The sequence below is a fragment of the Psammomys obesus genome, unplaced genomic scaffold (genome assembly GCF_907164565.1).
Source record: "Psammomys obesus unplaced genomic scaffold, mPsaObe1.curated_primary_1811, whole genome shotgun sequence".
Classification (NCBI taxonomy): Eukaryota; Metazoa; Chordata; class Mammalia; order Rodentia; family Muridae; genus Psammomys; species Psammomys obesus.
In genome coordinates, this window is record NW_026596134.1 from 6,594,308 (window position 1) to 6,619,033 (window position 24,726).

General features: G+C 47.8%; 2 protein-coding genes across 3 annotated transcripts in view; one reads left to right on the forward strand and one right to left on the reverse strand.

The window, feature by feature from the left end:
* The window catches only part of Vrk1 (VRK serine/threonine kinase 1), a 69,428-nt gene extending 67,264 nt beyond the window's left edge, over positions 1-2,164 (reverse strand). For both annotated transcript variants that reach the window (XM_055592977.1, XM_055592976.1), the window contains exon 1: positions 2,084-2,164. The gene's annotated coding sequence lies outside the window, so the exon portion shown is untranslated. The remainder of the gene's footprint in view (positions 1-2,083) is intronic.
* Positions 2,165-12,392: 10,228 nt separating this feature from the next.
* Positions 12,393-12,763, forward strand: LOC129665879 (uncharacterized protein C11orf98 homolog). Its single transcript, XM_055592773.1, is given in 2 exon segments — positions 12,393-12,501; positions 12,504-12,763. Coding segments are annotated over 2 exon segments (369 nt in total).
* The last annotated feature ends 11,963 nt before the right edge of the window (positions 12,764-24,726 follow it).

The window sequence follows — 24,726 nt, forward strand, 5'->3', positions numbered from 1 at the left end:
TCAAAAGAACCTTGACAGCCGGGCAGTGGTGATGCACGCCCTTAATGCCAGCTCTTGGGAGACAGAGGCAGGCAGATCTCTTCTGAGACCAGCCTGGTCTACAGAGAGAGTTCCAGGACAGCCTGATCTACATGAGACCCTGTTTGAAAAATACAAAACAAAAAAAAAAAAAAAAAAGCCTTGACAAGCATGCAAACTGCCCTACCAGTCTAAAACATGCTCCAAGCCCATCATGGCCCCATCCAGACCAACTTCCCCACAGCCTCATTTCACTCTCACAGGGCAACACTTCAATTCCCTGCAGCTCGCTACCTGATGTTGGAGACAAGAGCCTTTCATTATTTGCATAAACTTGGGAGTCATCCTTCTTCATTTGATGTGAGGTAAATCCCACTTCCTTTTTTTTTTTTTTTTTTTTTTTTGATTTATTTATTATTTATACGGTATTCTGCCTGCATGTGTGCCTGCAGACCAGAAGAGGGCACCAGATATCATTACAGATGGTTATGAGGCACCATATGATTGCTGGGAATTGATCTCAGGACCTTTGGAAGAGGACTGTACTCAACCTCTTGAGCCATCTCTCCAGCCCTAAATCCCACCTTCAAATGTTTGTTTTGCAAATCAAAAATATTTTAAGGTGGTTTTTTTTTTTGTTTGTTTGTTTGTTTTTCCCAAATCAAATCCTATTCATAGTCTATTATGGATGTCTTTAAGGAAAAAAGGTCAAAATTTACATCTTTGTCTTTTCTAGATATCTGGGACATTCACTTACTATTTCATGTTTGTTCTCAAAATTAAGAAAAGCTGGCCTATTTCCTGTAAGGAATTTAATTTTAGGGCCTGTCAACATTTTAAAAGCACTGCTGTTATTTTTAAAATATACGCACCGTCCTTCAGTAAGACTCAGCATAAGCTTTCCATATAACCATTCCTGGGCACTCGATAACTTACTAGATGCCAGGCTCCCTGTTTAACACATCAACCCCGTCATCTCATTTGCTTAAAAAGTTAAGACTCCCATCATTTCTGCAACGCTGAGCATCAGCAGCAGCCATTACAGTTATCAAAGTGATATCTGTACTGGATACTGGCACTGTACCGGAATCCCTAACGCCTAACACACACTGAACTCAACCATGTTACTGTGTTAGCAAGGCCTCCATCGGCAATGCTGAGTCGCAGTGCCTGCCATCTGTCGTAGCACAACAGGGAAAGCCATTATTAAGTGAGGTCAACTTACATTCCTTTCTACAGGTGCATGAACATTATCTTAACTGCCCAGAAATTTAATTCCAATCATAATTGTAAATTAAATTTCCCCAAAACATTATAATCAACACGTCACAAAAAGTGCTCTACATTTTTTTTTTTTTTTTTTTTTTTTTTTACTGTTTTGATCTCCAGACTCAACAGATAGGCAGTTCCAGTTTAGAGAGAGAAAGGCATTAATTAATGAAGCTCTTCAACGATCCCCTAAGTTTAACCACCACGCCGACGGCAAAATCGTCTTTCCAAATTCTTCCGAGAGCAATGGAGGAGGGAAAGGAAGACTCCATACACGCATAAAGAATGGTTAACTTCAAAGATAAGACAATAGGAAAATCAAGGAACCTCATCAGAACTAGCGTGTCCGTCACTCTCGTCTCTCAAAGACTGGAGCATTTTACTCCAGTAAATAGTTTAAGGCTATCTGGGCTGCAAACGGTTCAAAACAAACTTTGGCGCTGGAGGAAACCTAAGTCTGTCTTCGAAGAAGCTGCGCTGGGAAATAGTGTCCCTGCAGTGGAGACCAGAGGCGGCGAGAAGCTGGCGGGCCGCACGTGCGCCCCGAGGCCTCGCCGCATCACCTCAGGCTCGGCCGGCCAGGTCCCTGTCACCCCTTGTCCACGACCCTGGCCCGAGCCAGGCTTTGGGCGGCCTTCTAGAACCGGGCTTCCGGGAGCTCCGCGAGCGGGCTAAGAAGCGAGGATTCCCCCGCAGGCCGGACCCAGCCGCGGCGCCGCACCAGACCCGAACGAGCAAGCGCCGCTCCGAAGCGATGCCGAATCCACCGTCCAGCCGCCACCCGCCGGCTCCCTACCTAGAACGGCCAACTTGCGGTCCACAACGCAGTACGAACTTCCCGCCGCTTCCCTCAAAACGCAACTTGCCCAAAACACTGTCCCCCTTCACACCCTCCAGTACGGAGCCTTCTCATTGGCTGCGAGCGCCGGGAGAGGCGGGGCGAGAGGAAGGCCACGCTTCTCCGCCACCTCTACGGGCATGCCGGGAGTTGTGGTCCTTATGCTCTCTCCATGCTGGGAATTGTAGTCTTTGAGCCTCGGAGCTGGTCCAGAGTCCTGTCAAAGCCATGAGAACCGAAATAAACATTACCAACGCTCACTGTAGGTTGATTCATTAAGCGAGTAGCCAAAGAGACTTATTTCAAATTCTCGAAGCACGTCTCGGCGTTTACTGAACCCTCCACAGTATTTAGGCTGCTCTTCGCTAATGTCACTTTGCTCTGTTTCACAGTCTCCATCGTCCTAAAGGCTGTAAGCATGGGCTTCAAGCCACACTTTGGATCTTCTGAAGCTCTGAGGAAGCTTTTGGGTTTGATGGTATTCTTGCTATTGTTTTTCCAACTTAAGGTTGGTTGGTTGGTTGGTTGGTTGGTTTTCTAAGACAAGGTCTCACTATGTAATTTTAGCTATCCTAGAACTCACTATGTAGACCAGTCTGGAACTCACAGACATCTACATGCCTCAGACTCCCAAGTGCTGAGTTTTAAGAGTGTGTCATTACTCCTGACACCAACCACTTCTTTTGTTGTTGTTGTTATTGCTGTTTTTGTTTTTTGTTTTGTGAGTGTGTGTGTGTGTGTGTGTGTGTGTGTGTGTGTGTGTGTGTGTGGTGTTTTGAGACAGGGTTTTTCTGTGTAGCCCTGGCTGCCCTGAACTTGCTTTGTAGGCCAGGCTGACCTCTAACCGAGATCCACATGTCTCTGCCTCCTGAGTGCTGAGATGAAAGACATGAGCCACCACCACCCGGCCTGTGTTATTTCTTAAAGTGGATCTTAAAACATTATATGAGCTTTAGTCCCCACAAAAATCTGAGTCATTACCCAGTATGCAGTTTAACGTTGGGCTTCACTCAATACTCCAAGTACCCACACCTGCTTGAGCTTCTTCCCTATCTGTCCATATAGCTGACCCACAAAACAATTGATCTGCCTATCCCCCTGCTCCCAAGCATCTGTGGAGTTTGGTCCATGGGGGACCCTGAGAACTGAAAGGAAAAGGGAAAGTCAGCTAAAGAAGGTGGTGTTTCTTCTGATGTCTTCCCAGCAAAGACACACTAAGGTAGGTCCCTTAGCTGAAGGTCATTGCTCCCTGGGCTTCCCACAAGTACGCAATGAGAGCATGCTATTGAAACTGTGCCATTGCCAGAGCAGATACTATAATGGCTGCCTCAGAGCCAAAGTTACTGCCTCGCCCTGTGTGGCTCCGACCCCACACCTTCCTAAACAGCCTCATATAAACCCTCCTCAACAAATCTTCTCATGGCATCTGCTTTCTGTATACACCCTGACAGAAACACAGGCACAAGGTGAGCTCTTGATGAATATTTGTCAGCAAAAAGGCCTCAAGATTCACACATCTCATGAGGGTGAAGTCCCACAGCAAAACTCTGTGGTCAGAATGCTTTGAGTAAAAGCCATTCTGCACAAACATGTACACACACACGTGCTTGGAATGGGATTTACTTGTTAGTGTTCCCCTAACCTCACTATAGGCGTGCAGGAGAAAGGTTGCTGCTTCACACTGGCTTGACAATTGGCTGACCTTAAAGCACAGTAAAGTCAGCAACAGTGCCTGGACTGTTCCAAGGTGGGAATAGAGTGTATTCCAGAGCTCGTGGCTTCTGAGAGTCGGGTGGCTCTCAGTTAAGTGCTACTTTGCTGTGGCTAGGCTCCAAGACTGTTGCCAACACCTCCAACACCACCCACGCATGCTGAGAAGTCCTACTAGTTCAGAGCGTGGCAGGAGACTGGTCCAAGCTGCCGCCATGGTGACAGCATGTCTGAAATACCATCAGTTGGGATGCAACTCCTAGGACATAGGAGACCTTCAACACAGTCTATGAGTTGATAGGTTGGTGTGAAGAACAGGAACCGCCAGACCAGTGATCAGTCCCAACCTGCTGAGCTTTGGAAATTAAGGACTGAGCTCGGGGAAAAAAGAGTGTAATACCTCTACAGCTGGTCTTGGTGGCGCATGCCTTTAATCCCAGCACCCGAGAGGCAGAGGCAGATGGATCTCTGTGAATTCAATGCCAGTCTGGTCTACATAGTGAACCACAGGATAGCCAGAGCTATACAGTGAGACCCTGTCTCAAGAAATCAAAACAAAACAAAACAAAAAAACCAATCTCTACAATCCTAACAAATATTTTCAAACATTTACTTTGAGCCTGGGCTGAGAGTATTCACCAAAGATTCTCAACTAATTAATATTTAAGGAAACCCTACCCTTAGGCAGAAATTGTATGTTTTTCATACATTTTGAAAGGGATTCATACATTTCATACAAGGGATTCATGTTCCCTGAATCTGCTTTTGGATGTTCTTCTCGCATCCGCTTTATACCCAGCCTCAGAACATAGAGGCAATTCCTACAGAGAAACCCCTTCAGCATGGTACAGCAGTGAACAGAAAAGGGTCATAGCTTAGTCATGAGATTCCTAGTGCAGGGGCCATGGAGGATCAAGCCAGCGACTCGTATGAAGGTTAGGCAGTGTGAACAGTAAATTCCCAGCAAAGAAGACTACAATTTGGTGTGTAGACTCTGCATTGGCTTGCCACATAGTCAGGGCCCAGGCTTCCCTTGCTCAGTTCTGAGAGCCCCTGTAGTCCTGGCAATTCTACACAGAGGCATGAAGAAGTCAACAATCGGAGACACTTTGGGAAAATGAGTAGAGGTTAGTACCATCTTCCTTCATAGTAGAAACTTCATCCGAGAAACCCAAGCAGAGAATATAGTCATTAGGAAGCAATGCTTCCCTGGCAGGCTGTGATCACTCCTCCCGGGAGTCAGTTCTTGAGTCCTTGTCCTTGTTTTCATCTGTAGAGTGGGAACAGTCATCCTAGGCTAACTAGCAATTTGCCTCTCCCAGACCAAGGGGAGAAAATGAGGTAAAGCTTGAGAAGGGCTTTGATTCATCTGGAACAAAGCCACTGGGTATGCTTATTAATTACAGTAGCACAGGAACATACTGCCTCTGGCAAAGAGCGAGATGAGAGGAGAGCAAGGAACAGGATAGGTAGTAGTCTCTAGCCCTGGTTTGTACCCACCTAGGCCCTTGACTTTTCAACATCTATTTGTCAGGCATAGTGTCCCAATACACTTAAGATCTAGTGGGAGAGCCAGGTACATGCACAAATTCCAATAAACAGGATTTCACGAAAATCTATTACTTCCTGAGAAAATGAACTCATATAATCCTGCAAGGCAGAAGATGTAAGACCCCAGTGTCTAGATAAATAGACCAAGCTTCAAAACCACAGTGACAGTTCATCTCAATTGTCTACTTGCTAGGCTGGGAGAAGGACCTCAGGGCATGATTGTATAGGACTGCCTTAGTTACTTTAACTGAAGGGGGAAGACCCACCCACTGTGGGCAGCACCATTCCCTGGCTGGGACCTGGATTGTGGAAGTGTGTTAAGGGGCTGAACAGCAGCAGGCATTCATTGTTCTCTGCTTCCCGATTGTGGATCTGATGTGAGCAGCTGTTCCAAGCTTCAAAGCCACCTTGCCCACCACACAGGACTTTGCTGTGAACTATGAGCCAGAATAAATCTTTTCTTCCTTAAGTTATTGTTGTCAGGTATCTTATCATAGCAACAGAAGTAACTAAGAAAAGTGTGAACTGACCTTGACCCATTCAGGGCCACTGTAAAGTCTAACATTGTGTTTTAAGTTTAAATTACTGTGCTTAGGGGATCTATAAAACAGGGCTGGAGAGATGACTAAGGAGGTTAAAAGCACTAGTTACTCTTCCAGGGGTCCTGAGTTCAACTCCCAGCAACCACATGAGATCTGGTGCCCTCTTCTGGTATGCAGGTGTACATGCAGGCAGAATATTATATACATAATAAAGAAATAAATCTTAAAGAGAGAGAGAGATAAAACAAAAATGCCTCTAACCTGTAAGCCACATTTGCACAAAAACAGGTAATTTCCTGAAATGCTGGGGGCTGCTCTTCATATAAGAAAGCAAGCCATGTGCTTTCACGTCTGTAAACTGTACAGGATGTGCTTGATCACACGTAGGTGGGAGGTATGTAGGCAGAAAGCCCGTCAGGATGTATGTTTGCCCCGCATTGGGCAGGGTTGGGAAGTACACAGCCTTGTGGGGTTTGCCTTTATAAGCCTCTGACTACCGTAATTTGGTGCCAGACTCTAGGCATCCAGGGTAAAGACCTGGACAGTGTCAGCAAAGCTGACTGCTCCAAATCCTTACCGATGTGGGTTACTAAGGTTGGAAAGTGTAATCAGCATCCAGCAGTGCCTGCTAGTCCAACCCTCCCGTGATGTCAAAGTCACTTAACTCCCCACGTTAAATTCCTTTGTTCTTAAAATATCCATCACGGTTTCTACCTCCCATTTTTTAATTTAATTATATTACTTAATTAATTCACTTAATTACATGTATTTCTTTATTGTGTGAGTGTGAGCACATGCCACAGAGCACATGTGAAGGTCAAAGGACAGCTTGCAAGAGTCGGTTCTTCCTTCTACCATGTGGGTCTCTGGGATCAAACTCAAATTTTCAGGCTTGGCAACAAGTGCCTTTACCCTCCGAGCCACCTCATCTGCCCCCTCTCATCAGAGCTAAGATACATACTCTTCACATTTTTTATCTCAGAAATTTGGATACATCTTGTCGTCTGTGCCTATTGCAATAATGGTGCTATTATTTCTCTCTTAGCAGCACATAAAATAGTGTAGGATTCCACACATGATAAAGACTGAGAGCTAATGAAATTCTAGGGTGCTGCTACTAAGTTTTCCTCCTTGGAAATCCTCCCCAGGGCATTTCTATTCTTTTCTACTCGCTACATGATACCTCAGATCTTACACTCCCAGAGTCTTTCAGAAGTGGACCGTATCTCCTGCTTTACCTTTATTTGAAGGCAAAGGTAACCCTCTTTAGAGGAAGGGACAAGCAGAATGCTGATGGGAGCCAGTGTGGGTTTGTGAATGAGGAAGTACCCAGGCTGGACTGCAACTCTGCTGCTTGTGTAAATGATTAACTCTACCAAACCTGCCACCTTCCCCGACACCATACCCCATCCTCCTCTGTCACATCTGCTAATGAGAACACATATGTAAAATTCTCCATCTGACAGATAGGAAAGGCAGCCTCCCCTCACGCTCAGACCTCTTGATTCCTCCTTCTGAGCCTCAGGATGTGTGTGGGGGTCCCCACTTCTCTCATCAGTCTATCTCCATACCGAGCTACAAGCAGTTGTCATTATGTGTCCTTCGTGGCTAGGCTCAGGACAGATACGCACGCATGCTCATATCCAGCTGCCAAGTTGCAAGCTGGGAAGGGAAGGCGAGCTTGTTCAAAAACAAAAGCAAATTGTCGCTTTTCTTTTTGCAAACATCCAACTCTTGTCATGTTTTGATTTCAGAGCTACTCCAAGATTCTGGGACAAAAGGCACTATATATAAGTGTGATTGTGAGACTCAAGGGGGCTCTGAACAAAACAAAGTCCTTTCATTACCAGAGAATTGGAGAGACTCATTGCTAAATATAGTTACTCCATGGAAACGCATTTTTCCCTTTTTCTACCCATCGTCACCACCCATACCCTATTAGGAATCTGTTCAGAATGTTTCTACCTGCTCAGCTCAATGATCGTGTAGCCAGCCTGCACTAGATGTGGTCCTAAGTCTTCTCTGCAGTTCCTTAGTGTGAGGCACCATTGCTAGCCTTCCTTACCATTAAGGACATTGAATCCCGGAGAGCTCTGGCAACTTAGCCAAAACCTGAACTGGGGAAGGAGCAGATCCAGGATCAATGAGGACTGTCTGTCTTCCTCTGTGGCAGGGGAACATGGGTGACACCACAGGGATGGAGCATGCTGCTTCATATTCAACTAGCAGTGATCTGGTTACCAAGGGAAGTTCCAAGTGGTCCAACAGCAGCTCTCTCAGCGGTTCAGGGTAGAGACATCTTGGCTGGCCAGGTTTCAGGGCTCAGGACTCTGCTTGGTTTCAGTAAGAAGGGCATCTCAGCTGGAAGCATCAGAGGAAGGACGCCAACGAGAAGTGATGGGAATAGCATTTTTCAGCTTCGGTACTTGGGAAATACACTCATTTTCTTTTAAATTACTCTTTGAAGATTTCATACTTTCGAAACTCTCAGCGATAGAATTCAGAGGCTTGCTTAAGCCGGGTGCTAAAAGAGTATCTTGGTTAACTTTCTATTGCTGTGATAAAGACTGTGACCAGAAACACCTTGGGGAGGAAAGGGTTTACTTGGCTACAATGTCCAGGCTGCACCTCATCATTGCAGGGAGCTGGAGACAGGAACTGAAGCAGAGTATGAACGAATGTTGTGCACTAGCTTGCTCTGCCTGCTTTCTTATACACCTCAGGACCACCTGCCCAGGCATGGCATCCTCCCACATCAGTCATCAATCAAGAAAATGTCCCATAGACTTGCCTACGGGACAATCTGGGGGCAGAGGGGCATTTTCCCAGCTGACATTCCCTCTTCCAAAATGACTCTAGCTTGTGTCAAGTTGACAAAAAACCAACCAGGGCAAGGGCTGATGGTCAAGGCCATGGAAGAAAGACTAGAATGAAACAGGACTCCTAAGAGTCTCCTGTCCAGTCCAATGCTATGGCTCCTTGAGATAAGGACAGGCTGGGAAAGAGTGTCAAGAAAGCATGACAGTGCTGTGGAGTCTCTGGAAAGGGCTGGGTGTGTGCCTACCCTTCCCCCACATCAAGAGCAAGTCCCAATGGTAGAGACAGAACCCCCAAATGAAACATATCTCTGTGTCTCAGGGAATGAGGGTTCAACTTGTCTTCTAGATTCTAGGTCACTCTGTTCTTCCAGTGGCAATTCTGTAATTTATTTGACTGAATTATGTCCTTTCCTCCAATGTCATGTGCTGAGGTCCTGACCAGAGGACCTCAGTGTGACACTGTTTCGAGGCAGAGCTTTTGAAGAGGTGACCGAGTTAAGACGAGGCCATATTCGTGGGTCTAATATGGCTGATGCTTTTCTATAAAGAGGAGAGCAGAGCAGAGACCTACACAGACGGACAAGTGCGCAGAAGACATCACTGGCAGCCCAAAGAGAAAGCAACCCTGCCAGCGCCTTGATCTTGGACTTCCACTTACCGTCCTGTGAGTCAGTGGTTCCCCACTGTTTAAAGCCACACAACCTGGATATTTTATGATGGCTGCCCTGATGAACTAATGAGCATGGAGCCACCACTCTGAGTCACGGGGCTGCTTGGGTCTGCCGGAAGCCTGTGCCCGTGGCCCCAGGAGTTTGTTCCGCCACCGTTCTCAGCTCAGCAGTCCATCTCGCCCTCATATCAATGTCTCCTAGCAACCTGTTTGTGACCCTGGTTAGAAAGCCTTTCTTCTTCACTTGGGATGGAGGGAGCTTTCATGACACCAGAAATGTGAACTGAGGGAGATGTGTAGGTACAGCTGTACTTCAGACAGTTAAACACGTTGACAGCATTCCTAGGAAAACATCAAAAGGGGACGGGAATGGCTTATGTAGTACGTGGGTTCTGTGGAAGACACGATCAACCTGGGAAAACAATATGATTGCTACAGCCTCATAGGGGAGAAATAGGACCTGAGGTCTGGTAAGGGCTTGGTGTGGTTCACTCTCCCAAAGTTCACCAATGCTCACCAGTGCAGCAGTACTAAAAGATGGTGGAGGCCGGGCACAGAAACAGATGGCTGGGATCCGAGCATTGCAGAGCCGAGGCAGTAAGATATCAAGTTCAAGGCCAGACTGGGCAACAGAGTGAGACTCTGGAGAAAGAGAAAGATAGAAAAAGGGAGGGGAAAGGCAGAGACAGAGATAGACAGAAGGAGAGGAGGGCGGCTGGTTTAAGCAGTGGATCTAATGGTAAACCCTTGTGTCATTGGGCTCAGTCCTTGGAAGCAGCTGGTGAGTTTTTCTTTTCTTTTTTTTTTTTTTTTTTTTTTTTTTACGTTTCTACCATCACGACATTGTCTGTCATAAGCTGATGTCGCCTCGGTGCCCTTGCCAGTACCATGCTGCTTGTGCTGTCAGCCTCCTAGATTGAGAGCTAAATAAGCTTCATTTCTGTTCAAGCTGTAGGTATTCCATTAAAAGAGCAGAAAATGGACAACTACAGCTAGTTAGTGACAGAGCAGAGTTTTATAGACTGGACTGTATGCCTCTAACATGGTGAAAACTCTACACTGACTCCTTAGGCTGGATAAGTGGCCATTTCCCCCTCTTTCTGCACAAATGTCCCTTGCCTAACACCTTGGGAGAGAATGAATAATCAGCAAGTTGATAAATTATACTCACTCCACACAAACAAGCCGATTGTTATTTTGCCTCTCACAGGTGTGGCTTGATTGCAGACCATTAGTGACCATTAATGAAAGAAACCCTGGCTGCAATTGACAAGTACGTCTGAATTTCCCGAGGCTTGCATTTCACACCAGGGAGCTGAGCTCAGCCAATATTTTCACGCCGTAACAGCTGCAACAGAGGCATAAAGCGTGATTTAACCAAGGTAACATTTCCCCTCCCTCTGGGAATTTAAATGCAAACCCAAGGATAATTTGTGAACTTGGTCATTGCTTCCTATGATGACCATTGGCCCTGGCTCACCATAGAGACAAGCCTGGGAGGTCTTGAAAATCTGTTAAGCTTCCTAAGGAGGTTCTGGACATATTGCAGGACCCTCTGGTGCCTCCCCTGGCCCAACCTAATGCTTATTCATCCACTATTAAATAAGCATTGGCTGAGCACCAACTCAGCCCTACCGTAAGGCGAATGGGACAAGATCGATGCCTGAGGGGTGAACGAACATAAACTGAAAGTTATAGAGTAGGGCAATGGCCACATCCTGACAAGATTGATGCTCCCATGCTTCAGTTTCCATGAAGAAGATTCTTTCCAGCCAATAGGGGAAGCTACCAGAAAAGATTCCAGCCCTTCCCACAAACCTCTCTGAGAAAGAACATTGGGCTCTCTCTCTCTCCTCTCTCTCTCTGTCATCATATTTTATTTTTCCTCATGTGAGATGAGGTAGCTCGAAGGTGAGATGAGGGGAAATGGAGTAAGTTGAGCTGAGATAAGGTGAGGCGAGGTGAAGCCTTGTGAGGTAGCATGGAGCTGCTATGGATTGTCTAACAATCGATCAGAAAGATAAGGGGCTGAGGAGATGGCTCAGTTGGCAAAGTACTTGCTGCACAAACATGAGGGCCTGGCCTTGATCCTGAGATCCTCACAGTGAAAATGCTGGGCATGGTAGAATGAGCTTGTAAGACCAGCACTGTAGAGGCTGAGACGGGAGGGCCTCTGGGGGTGACTGGCCAGCCAGAAGAGCCTAATTGGCACGCTCGAGGCCAATAAGAGAGCATTACCAAAGAAGGTAAAGAGGTACACAGCATCCTGAAAATGAACCCCCAAACTGTCTTACAATACACATTAATTAATTAATTAATTAATTAATTAATTAATTAATTAATTAATTGTAGAATGCAAATGCTGGGGATGGAGTGATGGGAGAGAAGGGAAGCAGAGAGGAGGGGAGGGGAAAAAGGAGGGTAGTGCTGATGATGGTGAAGGAGCTCATGCCATAACATCTTCCTGCTGCTGTGCCAAAGCAGACAAAAACCAAAAGACCTGCCCCTGAAAGGGAGCAACGGTGCCCAGTGTGTCCCCCTCAGGGGGCTGGACCACGCTGCTCTTCCTCTTCTGAGGAGTTAGAGGGTGGGATTCTTTTTTTTTCCCCTTATTTTTTCCCCCTCTGTTTTTCTAGAAAAGCTTTCTCTGTGTGGCCTTGGCTGTTCTGGACTCACTTTGTAAACTAAGCTGGCCTCAAACACACAGAGATCCGCCTGCCTCTGCCTCCCAGAGTGCTGGGATTACAGGCGTGCACCGCCACCCCTGGCAGAGGGTGGGATTCTTAAACAGGGCAGCTGGATAAGGAAAATAAAGGGGGTATGACAGAATGAAGGGACTCATGAGGGGAGGCTCCACGTCCTCCATATTAGCTCCCTTGAAATCCTGGCCGGTTAATGGGTCATACGTGTAAGAACATGATCTCCAGAGCCTGTGCAGGGAGACAACGATTAGAAGGCTGAATGAAAGAGCAGCTATGGGACCTCAGGGAGGAAAGCTCAAGCTCCCCTGGAAGGAGCTGGAGAAGTTGTTCAAGCGCCGCAGAGTGCTGAGCAGGGATGAGTGGTGGAAGCGCCAGGTGGTTGGGCCGTGATAGGCAGAGGGCGGACTACAAGGCACCACTTCGGCAAGCGGGCGTCCAGTGCACGTGCCAACGTCACGCTATCTGGGAAGAAGCGCAGGAAACTCCTGCAGCAGACCCGCCTAGCCCAGAAAGAAAAAGCAGCCAGGGATGTGGAAGCCCCCTCCAAGTCAACCAGGACTAGCGAGCCACAGCCCAAACAACGACACAAGAAGATAAAAGCTCCTCGGGATGTAGATATGGAGGACCTCGGAGATGAGAGTTAAAGTTCCTACCTCTCCTACCAGAAGATTCTCAACAGCAGCCAGAGGAGTTGGAGGACTTTGGAGAAAATATTACCATATTTCATTCTCCCAGATACCTCTTCTATGATGGCCCCCTGACCTCCCCTGGAGGTATATATGGACACAGAGAAAGATTGGAGAGGGGTCTCTCTAGCCATCAGCTCCTTTTCTAATAAAGCTGTAACCTTTAACAAAAACGAACAAACAAAGCAAAACAACAACAACAAAAAAAGGCTGAATAAACCCAACTCAGGTGTCAGCTGCTGCCCACTGCAGGAGACACTGGCTTGGAATTTGTGTTTAGAGGCCTTTAAGAAATCTCTGAGAGGGCTGGAAAGAGAGAGCCAGCCAGTAGAGAGAGCAGCCAGTAGAGAGCACTGGCTGCTCTTCCAGGGGTCCTGAGTTCAATTCTCCCCAACCACATGGTGGCTCACAACCATCTGTACTGGGATCTGATGCCCTCTTCTGGCATGCAGGTATACATTCAGATAGATCACTCATATACATACATAAATAAATATATCTTTAAAAGAAAGGAAGGAAGAAAGGAAGGAAGGAAGGAAGGAAGGAAGGAAGGAAGGAAGATCTGAGAGTGTAGCTTGGTGGTAAAGAGCTAGCCTAGTGTTCTAGTTTGTCTTCCATTGCTTTGATAGAATGCCATGACCAAAAGCACCTTGGGAAGGAAGGGTTTACTTGGCTGATATGTCACAGTTAACAGTCCATTATGAAGCAAAGCCAGGGAAGGAACTCAAGGCAGGAACCTGGAGGCAGGAAGTGAAGCAAAGTCTATGGGAAAACAGTGCTTGCTGGCTTGTTCCTCGTAGCTTACTTAGCCTGCTGTCTTATACAATCCAGGACCTCCTGCCCAGGGGCAGCACCACCCGAAGTGGATGAGGCCCTCTTACATCAATCATTCACCAAGAAAATACCCTACAGACCTGCCTACAGGCCAAGCTAATTATAGCAATCCTTCATTCAAAGGGCAATTAAGGGGCTGCAGAGATGGCTCATCAGTTAAGAGCACTGACTTGAGTTCAATTCCTAGCACCCTCATGGTGGCTTATGACCATGTATCTAATGCCCTCTCCTGTTATACAGGCACATACACAAATAGAGCACTCATAAACATAAGTAAATAATTCTTAAAAAGGAAAAGAGGGGGCAGTTTAGGTTCTTCTTCCCAGATAACTCTAATTTGTATCAAGTCGGGGAAACAAACAAAAGCAAACAAACAAAGACCGCACCATCTACAGAACAGAACTCCGTGGTGTTCAGTAGTTCCAAGCTTCAGAACCTCCACGTCTAGCCCCAAAGCCCATGCTCTCCAAATCTGTAGCAATGACTGCTCTCAGGCAGTCGCAACAACTTGTCGGTGACTTCAAATGAACGTGGTGGCGAGCTCAGTTGCTGGTTGCCCATCCTCTGTGCTAGACCGAAGACCCCAGGGCAAAGTTCTTGCCCGGCGTCTGGCACACAGTCCATACTAAGTGTCTGTTGCGTGAAGAGATGCATCGTTTGGTATGGCTCAGTTACTAAAGCCCAAGCGTGTATAATGTGTGTTATCTTCCCTATTAGTTAGAAACATATCATTAAAAACCCATTCCTGCCGAACGATTTCACCCTCCTCATGATCCCAGAGTGAATTAAATCACCGATAATCACTCGGTGTGTCGCCCGGTCTATTTGTACATATCTGTTACTGACTATTTTTAAGCGCGATCAGGACTAAGTGTGATATGAATGACTTGGTATTTTGATTAATCAGCTCAGTAGGGGAAATTTCCATGGGTAATCAGACTGAACATCAGGATGGGGTGCATGCTGGGACTGAAACGAAGGGAGGGGAGAAAGAGAGGGAAGAGAGAGAGAGATAAGAAACCCTCTGTAAACAGAAAGTGAGTCTGAGTCAGCTGCAGGCTCACCAAGCCATCGCTTTGTGCTGAAGTTAGGCGGCCCTGTGGTCCTTTCCCAAAGCTGTTCCCACCAGTTGCCTTGGACTCCGAGAACTTTTATGGAAATCCTGCCATGGTCCTGGAGGAAACGAGGTATCGGCAGAGCAGTGCTCTCTGGGAAGGCTCTAGGCCAGCGGTTCTCAACCTTCATAACGCTGTGGCCCTTTAATACAGTTCCTCATGTTGTGGTGACCCCCGAGCACAAAATTATTTCGTTGCTACTTCACAACTGTAACTCTGCTGCTGTTATGAATCATAATGGAAATACCTGATACATAACCCCCAAGGGGTTGAGGACCACTGTCCTGGGGGCAGCATCTTCTGGCCTCCCCCAGTTTCTGGCAACTCCCGACATCCCCTGGCTTGTTCCCACCCTACTTTCTGCCTCTGTGTTCACAGGATTTCTGTGTCTATCTTCTCTGTGTGTCTCACATCTCTTTCATTTTTCTCCTCAGATCAATAAGGGTATGCAGTACACCTAGGGTGATCTCATAGCAAGAGCCCAGCAACGATCTTTTTCTTTTTTACAATTTATTTACTTTATTTTCATTGGTGTTTTGCTTGCATGTATGTCTGTGAAGGTACCAGATCCTCTGGAATTGGCAGGTGTGAGCTGCCAGGTGGTGGCTGGGAATTGAACTCAGGACCTTCGGAAGAACAGCCAGTGCTCTGAACCATCTCTCCAGCTCCCCCAACCACAATCTTATCTTCCCATTAAAGCTTTGTGAATGGAATTTCTCAGGGGGAGTAGGGAAAGCTGTGTACACATTAACATTCTACAAGGCTGATTGGCTGATTAAAACTTCAATGATTGTAGAGAGTTGGAATGGTACAGATTCAGAACCAAGTTATCTTGGGCTTAACTCCCTAAACAGCAATTTATTCCTCAGCCCCATGTGTGGCCTAAGACCCTGTGACCATTAGGTACATTTTTTTAGAATCTACACACAGATTCCCTACAAAGGGCATCTGAGGCCTGTAGCAGGAATGTCCCTTTGCTGTGACCCACCCACTAGATGTTCCCACCGTATATTTGAAAAGCGTCTTGACTGATCTTGTTGTTTTGTTGCTATAAAAACATCACCTCGTGTTAGGTCCCAAAGAAACCTGGGCAAAGGGCTAAGTGAGGCACCTGTTTACCATATCAAACCAGGCACAGTCACCAGTCTCTCCCTACTCAGAAGCACCCGTCTCAGCCAGCGTTATCCTGGCTGGCACACCCTGCCCCCTACCCCAAACCTTTCCAGGCCCTGAGCCCTCATTCCTTCCCCCTAACCCCCATCTTCTCTTCCTATATAACTCAGCCATATTGGCTATGTGTCCTTTCATCCCTTGGCTCTTCTCTTCCTCTCTCACCACCCTGCCCCCTCTCTTCTCTCCTGGTTTGGTAAAGTCTACTGGCCCGGTTCAATCTGGATCCTTCTAGATCCCTCTGGCTGTGTTCTCCCTCACATCCCCAACCTTCCCAACTAGACCTAGGAGTGGTCACGTCCACTCTTTCATTCACATTGGAATGTGATATTCAGGGTGACCTGATCTGTGTTCCCACACCACGGTCACTCATAGGTGACTCTAAAACAAGCCGTCTGTTATTCTCTCCGCGGTGAGAAGTATTTGGTTTTTCTGTAGCAGGAGTGGCTGATGCAGGTGTCGTATTCACCTCCAGTGGGATTAAAGGAGGCCGTGGTGCTTTCCAAGTTTCAGGGTATCCCTGTGCACCCCTCCTGTGTTTCACTGCTTCTTCCCCCAAAAGGGCTTTGCTCCTGCCCCAGCTCAGCATTGAGTGTCCTCATAAACATTCTGCAATGGCCTGCAGTCTCTAAACAATGGCAAAGGCCCCAGAAGGCTGAATCCTCTGCAAAAGGTTCTGTCCGAAGAACGGTCCAAGTCTGAATCCAGGTGTGTCTTCTGAAAGTCAGGCACAAGGCCGTCCCTCACGGCCTGAATCAGCCTGCTATTATAGAGCTGTTCATTCTCCAGACGTATCTGTTAAAAACACAAACACAGGTTGTCTCAGCCTCATCTTCTAGCACCAGAGAGAGTCAAAGATATACATGCAGAGAGCTGCAGAAGAGGTGTGTGTGTGTGTGTGTGTGTGTGTGTGTGTGTGTGTGTGTGTTAGTGCATGTCTGTGTAGAGGCCAGAGGACAACCTTACATGTCATAACTCAGCTGCTGTCCACCTGTGTTTTGAGACCATGTCTTCCTCCAGCTTGGAGCTCAGCCAACAGGCTAGGCCAGCTGGCCAGTAAGCCCCAGTGCTCTGCCTCCCCAGCACTAGGATTACAAGTGCATGCCACTAGGTCCCCTTTCCTCCACATGGATTCTGGGTACCAAACTCAGGACTTCACACTTGCTTGGCAAGTTCTTTACCAGCAAGCTACCTTCAGGCTCCACGGAGCTTTTATTCAAAGGGAACTTTACAGATTAGGAAGGTGGTGCTCAGAAAGGTGAAATGGCCCCACCCTGCATACGCAGAAGACCCATGTCAGGGTCAACCCGGAATCAACCCGGAGTCCTGACTTCCCAGAAGGATACTTGGAAAAGCATCAGCCAACTGAAAAGATGCCACATGGCCAGGAGACTGCTGTCAGAGAAGCAGGTTCAAACAGCAAAGCCATGGCCAGATTTTGTCCTTGGCTCCACCCTCCCAGAAAGGTTTTCCAAGCTGAAGAGTTCAGTGGAGAGTTAGAGACATGTGAGTTGCTATGACACCTGAGTTAGACTGAATCATCTCAAAGGTGCCAGCACTGAGCATTTGTTCCTGGGGCTTTCTCGAGCCTCGCTTGCTCGGCAGGACTGCAGGTAGCCCAAAGACCAGATATGGTCAGGGTTCCACTGCATCCATCTTTCCTCCCTTCCTCTTTACTCTTGGGGGCGGGGGCATACCATCCCCTATGACCGTCTTAGGATTTCTATTGCTATGATGAAACACTAAGAGCAATGTGGAGAGGAAAGGGTTAATTTTCTTTACACCTCCATATCACCATTCACTTCATCATCCAAGGCAGTCAGAACAGGAACTCAAACTGGGCAGGGACCCGGAGGCAGGAGCTGAAGCAAAGGCCATAGAGAAGGAGTGCTGCTTACTGGCTCCCCACTCCCCTCACATTTGTTCAGCCTGCTTTCTTATACACCCCAAGGCTACCGGCTTAGGGGAACCTCAGCCCCCCCCCCCCCGTGGGCAGAACACTCCCCATCAATCTCCAATTAAGAAAATGCCCCACAGGCTTGCCTGCCTACAGCCCGATCTTGCCAAGTTATTTCCTCCGTTGAGGTTCCCTCCACACAGATAAGTGTAGCTTGTGTCTACATGACATAAAGAAGCCAGCACAGTGACTTTGACCCTGCGGATAGAAGGAGCCGAGGGTCAGCCAGCCACTACAGTTTGTACCCTGAAGGTGGTGGTTTGTGCAGGGACAGGCAGGATCCCATCTGAGCCAATGAGAGCTGACCTAGAAGCTCTTGAAAAGATTGGGAGAAAGCAGTTCCCTTCTGCCAGGATGGAATGGTGAGGGCGCCACTGTGGGAGGCAAGAGGGGGTGGCAGAGAGCACTGCCTGGATGACTAATCTCAGAGCCGAGGAAACCAAGCCCTGATAATGTGGAGTTGCTGGAACCCCAACTGTGACCTTTCCTGAGGCCATTTCCTCGCACAGCAGGAGCCCTGTACTCTACTCTCCCTTCTAACTGCTCTAAGTTAAAGGTTCCTCTCAAAGTTTACTGATTCCAAAGTCCTCGTTTTAGGATGAGAAAATGGATGCCCAGAGTAGAAACAACGCTTTATCACGTAATCACTGACTCTCAATCCTGACAGCTCAAGGATGAAGAAACCAGTGTCATGAGACATGCCACGTTATGTGTAATCAACACACACACACACACACACACACACACACACACGAGCACACACATGCGCACACACAGCCTGTGAATCCCTTATTATAATATGGAGAAACTGTTTGTCATCAAACATTCCACACGTCCTCTTACACGTGAGAGAATTATTCTCTAGGCTGGCACAGTGAAATGCTTTTTCACATAATGGAATCTTACTCTGGCAGTGTATTTTGGTATTAAAAGGCTCCACTTCACAATGTCGATGGTTCAATCTGTGATCTAAAAGGCACTTAAATGCTTTGAACAAGAGGCATAAAAGGCTTTTACTGAAAAAGCCTTGCTGGATCTACCCCTTCTGCCATCGATCCCCCTTTCCCAGAAGGCTGCTCTGGAAGGCAGCCATGCAGGAGCAAATCCCGTGGTGGGACTGGATTTCCAGTGGGGTGAGTGAGATGCATGCGAGTGGGCCGGGCTTTCTGGGGGCCCGTTTGCAGACGGCAAAACACTCTGAGCAGAGAGTCAACAGATGTCTTCAGCATAGCACTCTAGGCAAAGCTTGGGGAGCTTAATCCGAACATCCCCCACTGCTCTCAAATGCTAAGCCTGGGTCGGATCACCTCATCTGGAAGTTTGTTCAAAACACTCCCACCCCTAGTGTCCCTGGGAGTGAGTAACTGACCTGATACATGTGGGTTCTTAGAGCTCAGCGAATATCTGCAACTCCTTGTTTTGGGTCGATATTCTCCTTCATGACTAAAGGAGTTCAGGGTCAGGTCCCACTGAGATCGGTGAGGTAATACAAATCCACACCGAGAGTTAGGTGAGCATTGTTCTCTCAGCTACCCTGGGAAGTTCATTCTATTCTCTGACCTCTGCTTTCTCCTTCCAAAGGAACCTTGGAATCTGTCATGGAATTGGCACTATTCCTTGTGCCATACATGGACTGAAAAACCTGACTGCAGTTTCAGTTCCACGTGCCGTGGCAGCTCAGCCACCTGCCACGGACTTGAGAACGCCATGAGCCCCTTTGCTAGTGGCTGAGGTTCATGTGGGGCGCGTGGAAGAGATATTTTATGTAAGAATCCATGACATAGTGGCGATAAGCAAGAGTGATGGACCAGTATTCCCTCGAGAACATTCTATGCACTGGTGATCTTGCCAGCAAGAACAGGACACACTGTCTGTGCTTTCCGCAAGATCTTAAATGTCCGTCCCTACAAAAAGGGAACACAAATCTTGATTACCCTCAGACTTCCTTAACACCAAAGAACATCCTCAAGCAACATCCACCACTACTTCTCAGCCCCAAGGAAAGGCAGAACGCATCTGAGGGAACAGGGCTAGAAGGTTCCAGAATCCTAAATGGAAATTCTGAATCATTCCTTACATCAGCCGTGCCCAGTGATGCCTCTTACACTGTCGTTTGGGTGTTCCAGTGGGAAGCCACTGTTCTGTACTCAGGACATTCATGATACCCAGTAACTAAAGGTACTCAAAGGGCCCAACCATTGTGATCCACAGACCAGCTCTCCTGGGTGTCCTGCCCCCAAAGAACTGTGTGTATCAAAAAAGGTTGTTCGGTGTCACTCACACCTGGGGTAGTTTTTCACACAGCAAGAGCTCAACGGAACTCTGGAGAAGCTTGAACACCAGGTCTAATGAGCTGTTGTTTAATGACTGAAGAACTACCACTTGGGAAGAAAGGGGCACTGGAGTTGGGAGTGGGTGGTGGCACAATACTGTGACCACGTTTTAATGCCACTGTACCCACCACTTTAACATGGCCACTGTAATACATTTTGTGTCACGTGTATTTTACTCAATAAGGTTTGTTTGTTTGTTTGTTTGTTTGTTTGTTTGTTTCAATCCCATGGAGAGAGGCAGTTGTACACACGCGTGCACACACACACACACACACACTTTTTTAGATGTGCATTACATACTTCATAGTATGCTATCATCCTGTGTCTGCCACATTTCTTATATTCCTGGGTCAAATTCAAACCTCTGCCAAAGCCTTTTTTTCTTTTTTTTTCTTTTTTTTTTTTTTTCCTTAAGGAAAATGTTCCTCTCTCTCTGGAGGTTCTGACCCAGCCCTGAGGAGCAGAAGCCTGGAATTTACCTTTTGTGTCAGAGGTGATAAAACCCAGAGAGACCTTGGGCAAGGGGTTCAGCTGCCATGGAGGAGGAGGGTTCAGGAGGGGATGAGCGAGCATCCTTATTCGGCCTCCTCAGCCTGGCTCTGTGTTTGCACCTTTTTCCAGGCCTCGGCTCTGAGCCAGGCTCTATAAGAGGGCACTACAGGACCTCCAAATTGCCCATCAAGTCTGAAAGGAGCCTCAAGCCTGACCCAAAGGTTTCCGACAGGTTGCACAGTATCTCCCTGAGTGCATGCAGAGGTCTTAACCCCCATGGCTTCTTTGCACCGAGGGTGATTGCATTTGTTTAGGGGAAGAGTTGGGTGGGCCCCCTCATCCAGTGTGACTTGATGTTCTTAAAAGGGAGCATCTAGAGGTGCAAGCACACTGACAGAAGGCCTCACATAGACACGGGTTCTACTGCAACAAGCCCAGATCCTACAGAAGCCCAAAGAGAGGTCTGGAAGACATCCTTCCCTAAACCTTCAGAGAAAGAGAGCATGGCCTTGAACACACTCAGACTTCCAGCCCCCAGACCCAAGAGAGTGTGCACGCCCCTTGCTGGAGTGCCCCAGGCCTAGGAAACCAATGCATACATGTCCCCCAGAGAGACTGTTCCAGGAAGCCTAGGAAGAAACTGCCAGATCATGCTCCTCCTATGTCCTAGGCCCCTACTCAGGGCCAAGTCACCCAGTTTCTCCTGTGCCCACGGCTTCCTGAGGGAGAAACTCCCACCCCAATTCCGCATCCAAATACTGAAGCCCTTAATACCAGGGCTTCGGGATGTGTCTGTGTTTGCTGATATATTAGTTAATTTTCTTGTTATACAACAGAATACCTGATAAAAACCAACCAAAGACAGGGATTTGTTTCAGCAGGGAGTTTGAAGGAACAGTCCCTCAGTGGAGAAGGCAGGGGCAGGAGCCTGAGGCAGCTGGTCATGAGGCCCAGATATGCCTAGAGTCCTGCCTCTTTGTTATTCTAGATCCTGTCACATTGACAATCAATATTAATCATCACAAGCCTGCACCCACTATGACTGTGTTCTTCTAGAGAGAGGAGACCAAGACACGGACACACACACACACACACACACACACACACACACACACACAAGAAGAACCATGGGAAGACCCAGCAAGCGGACGCCATCTACCAGTCACTTAGCCACCCCAGAACCCAATTTCAAGAAGTGTGTGAGAACTTACTGCAGTATTTTCAAGACCATAGGCTGTGGAACTGTCTGACACTTGCCCAGCAAGCCAGAGCTGCATACAAAATTCAGATGAAAACAGAGGAGAGGCTCAGAACCCCACCTGGGAACTGGGACCTGCCAGAGTATGCAGGATCTTAAGTTTGGGGAGCTTATAGGATTGTGAGGGACAAGGTCCCCTTTCCATCAACAACCCTGGCATGTTCCACCTTGGGAACCCTGGCCCCTGACTTGCCCTTTCTTCCTTAAGAGACAGAGCTCACAATGGTGGGGGGGGTCTCCACACACGGGGTCCTAGCAGAAGTAGGGTTAGGGTTCCAATGATCGCTACAGACTTCTGCAATGCCCCAACTCCTTGTGAGTGCTATAGCCAGGGAAGACTGCATTCCTTGACTCTAGACACAGCACGGTTTTACTGAAACCAGACTCCAGGAGGATCTCCAGCATTGCTGATGAAACAGAAAGATGAGCAGCGCTGGGCACAGCTCATACCTGATGCCATGGGTCCCCAAGGTGGGTTTCAGCACCTGTCAACTTTTGTGGACAACTTCAATCCCTCCTCCACCACCGCCCAACGCACCCTCCTCCTTGCACTTGGATATTCTACTCAGCAAATCTGAACACCTTTCAACAAATGCCAAGGGCCGGGGCTGGAATGCCAGGGGTCCCATCATAGCTAATGGCAGCCAATTGGGTGTTTGACCCAAGTGGACCCAGTAAGTCTCTTCCCTAAGATTTTTTTTAAAAATAAAGATATGGAGATCATGAAAAAGACAGACACCTGAGTTAGAGTGAGACCCAGCCCTGATAGACACACACCAACACACCTGTATGCACAATATTCCCCCACACCCACACGGCTGTCAGCTGAAGACCTTGCTGTCCTGCTTCCAATGCTATGTGCGGGCTTGTCCACAGAAGACTCCTAGAGATGCTTACCACCAGGTGCCTCTGTGGGGTGCTTTACGCCGACACAATGGAAACGAAGTGAAATCTTGGCAAATTTTAAAGAAAACACAGCTAATTGCCACTGGCATTCTCCCTAGTTGCACAAGCAAGCTCGGGGTCTAATGACATGTATTATTGTAATCGGGCTGCCAATCACATCGAAATATTTCATTTCTGACATAATTACAGTCGAATACCCACAGCCCATCAATACCAGGATAAGGCAAGATTGAAACTGTGTTTCCAAATGGGACCTGACAGATCCACCATAGCTTTTGTTCCGGAAGACAGGGGGGAGGGGCCGAGTGTCCGCTGTACTTCGAGATGGGGAGAGACTGGCATGTTGCAGGAGGCAGGGAACGAAACCCACGCGTGGGACCACAGTGAGGAGTTTTCAATTATGCCAGTCTCAGGTTATTCTGATGGTGCCACACACCCAGAATGAAAGCCATAACCCAGGGCCTTTGTACTCCGAGGTACCGTGGGAAGGGGGCCTATTGTGAAGGGCTCTTTTACGTTAATTTACCTCATTTTACTTGTTAGCGCCTTGCCGTAGATCCATTTTATCCACACAAACCAGTCTGGCGAGGAAATACGCCACGGAGAAACTCTACCGTTTGGACTTGCGTCTTCTCCCAGTGGCGCACCCATGACCCCCTCCCCCACTTCTATCCCTAACCCCATCCCCACCACTACCCCAACCCCCACCTTTTGTCTCTTTCTTTCTAGGTGAGGCTTTGAGGAAAGCCTGATCGAGGGAGTTTGGGGCCTGAGACAGGCTGTCTTTTTGGCAGGTGGAGACTTTTTCATGGACTTCCCCTCTCCCACCGCTAACTGTGGACGATGGAAAGGAAGAAGAGAGCCGGCCGTGGGATGTCGCCCCCCTAATCCTCCTCCTAGATTCTATGATGACTTAATGTTGGACATGCTGGGCCTTGGAGGGGCTCAGCGCAAAAGCAAAACTGAGCAGAGGGCTTACGATAGAGGAGGACGGGGTCAGCTGGGAGGATTAGCAGCAGCTAGACAGGATGGGGGCCCCTGCAGCGCAAAGCGCTTGTCCTCTTTCCCACAGAGAAGGTCCAAGAAGATTCCACATGGAACCCTCCAGAGCCCCCGGAAATATTTCCCTTTCTTTCAAAGTCTTTTAGTTTATAGAAAATGCTTTTAGACACAAAATTAACATACACCTTTATACTAAAATGGCCATTAGGTAAAAGTTTCCAACATTTAAGAATATTATGCGGCTTGGGGAGAGAGAGTGTTGGATTCCCTGACAGTGGGTTTACAGGGAGTCGTGAGCCACCTGACACAGGTGCTGGGAACCGAACTTGTGTCCTCTGTAGGAGCAGTACACGCTCTGAACTGCAGAGCTGCTTCTCCAGCTTCCAGGTTCCCTTCCTTAACTACATTCCTTGTGGGTTGTGTGTGAAGGGCAGATAGTGAACTTCTCCGGTTTTGTGGCCCAGGCAGCATCCGGTACAAACCAGTTGTCCCTGAGCAGTCATGTAGGACTGGTTTCCAGAGTCTCTGTGGATACTCTAGTCTTCTTCAAAAGAGGCATGGCACCTACTCATAGCCTCCTACAACCCTGCCGCCATGCTCCCATTACACACAGCGCCTCATGTCAACGCCATGTTAGCAGCTATTACCTGGTGCTGCTCAGGGACTCGTAGCTAACACTTGAAAGTTCCATAAAGACACACTGAGTCATTTCTCAAATTTTTCCTTCCACCCAGGGATGCACTGTTGCCCTTCCTCCACTCAGCAGTTGGACTGAGAAAGGGCCAGAGCCAAGAAGTCAAGCACTGGGAGTGGCTCGACTCAATAAAATCTTAACAGAACCAGGCCACTGGTGG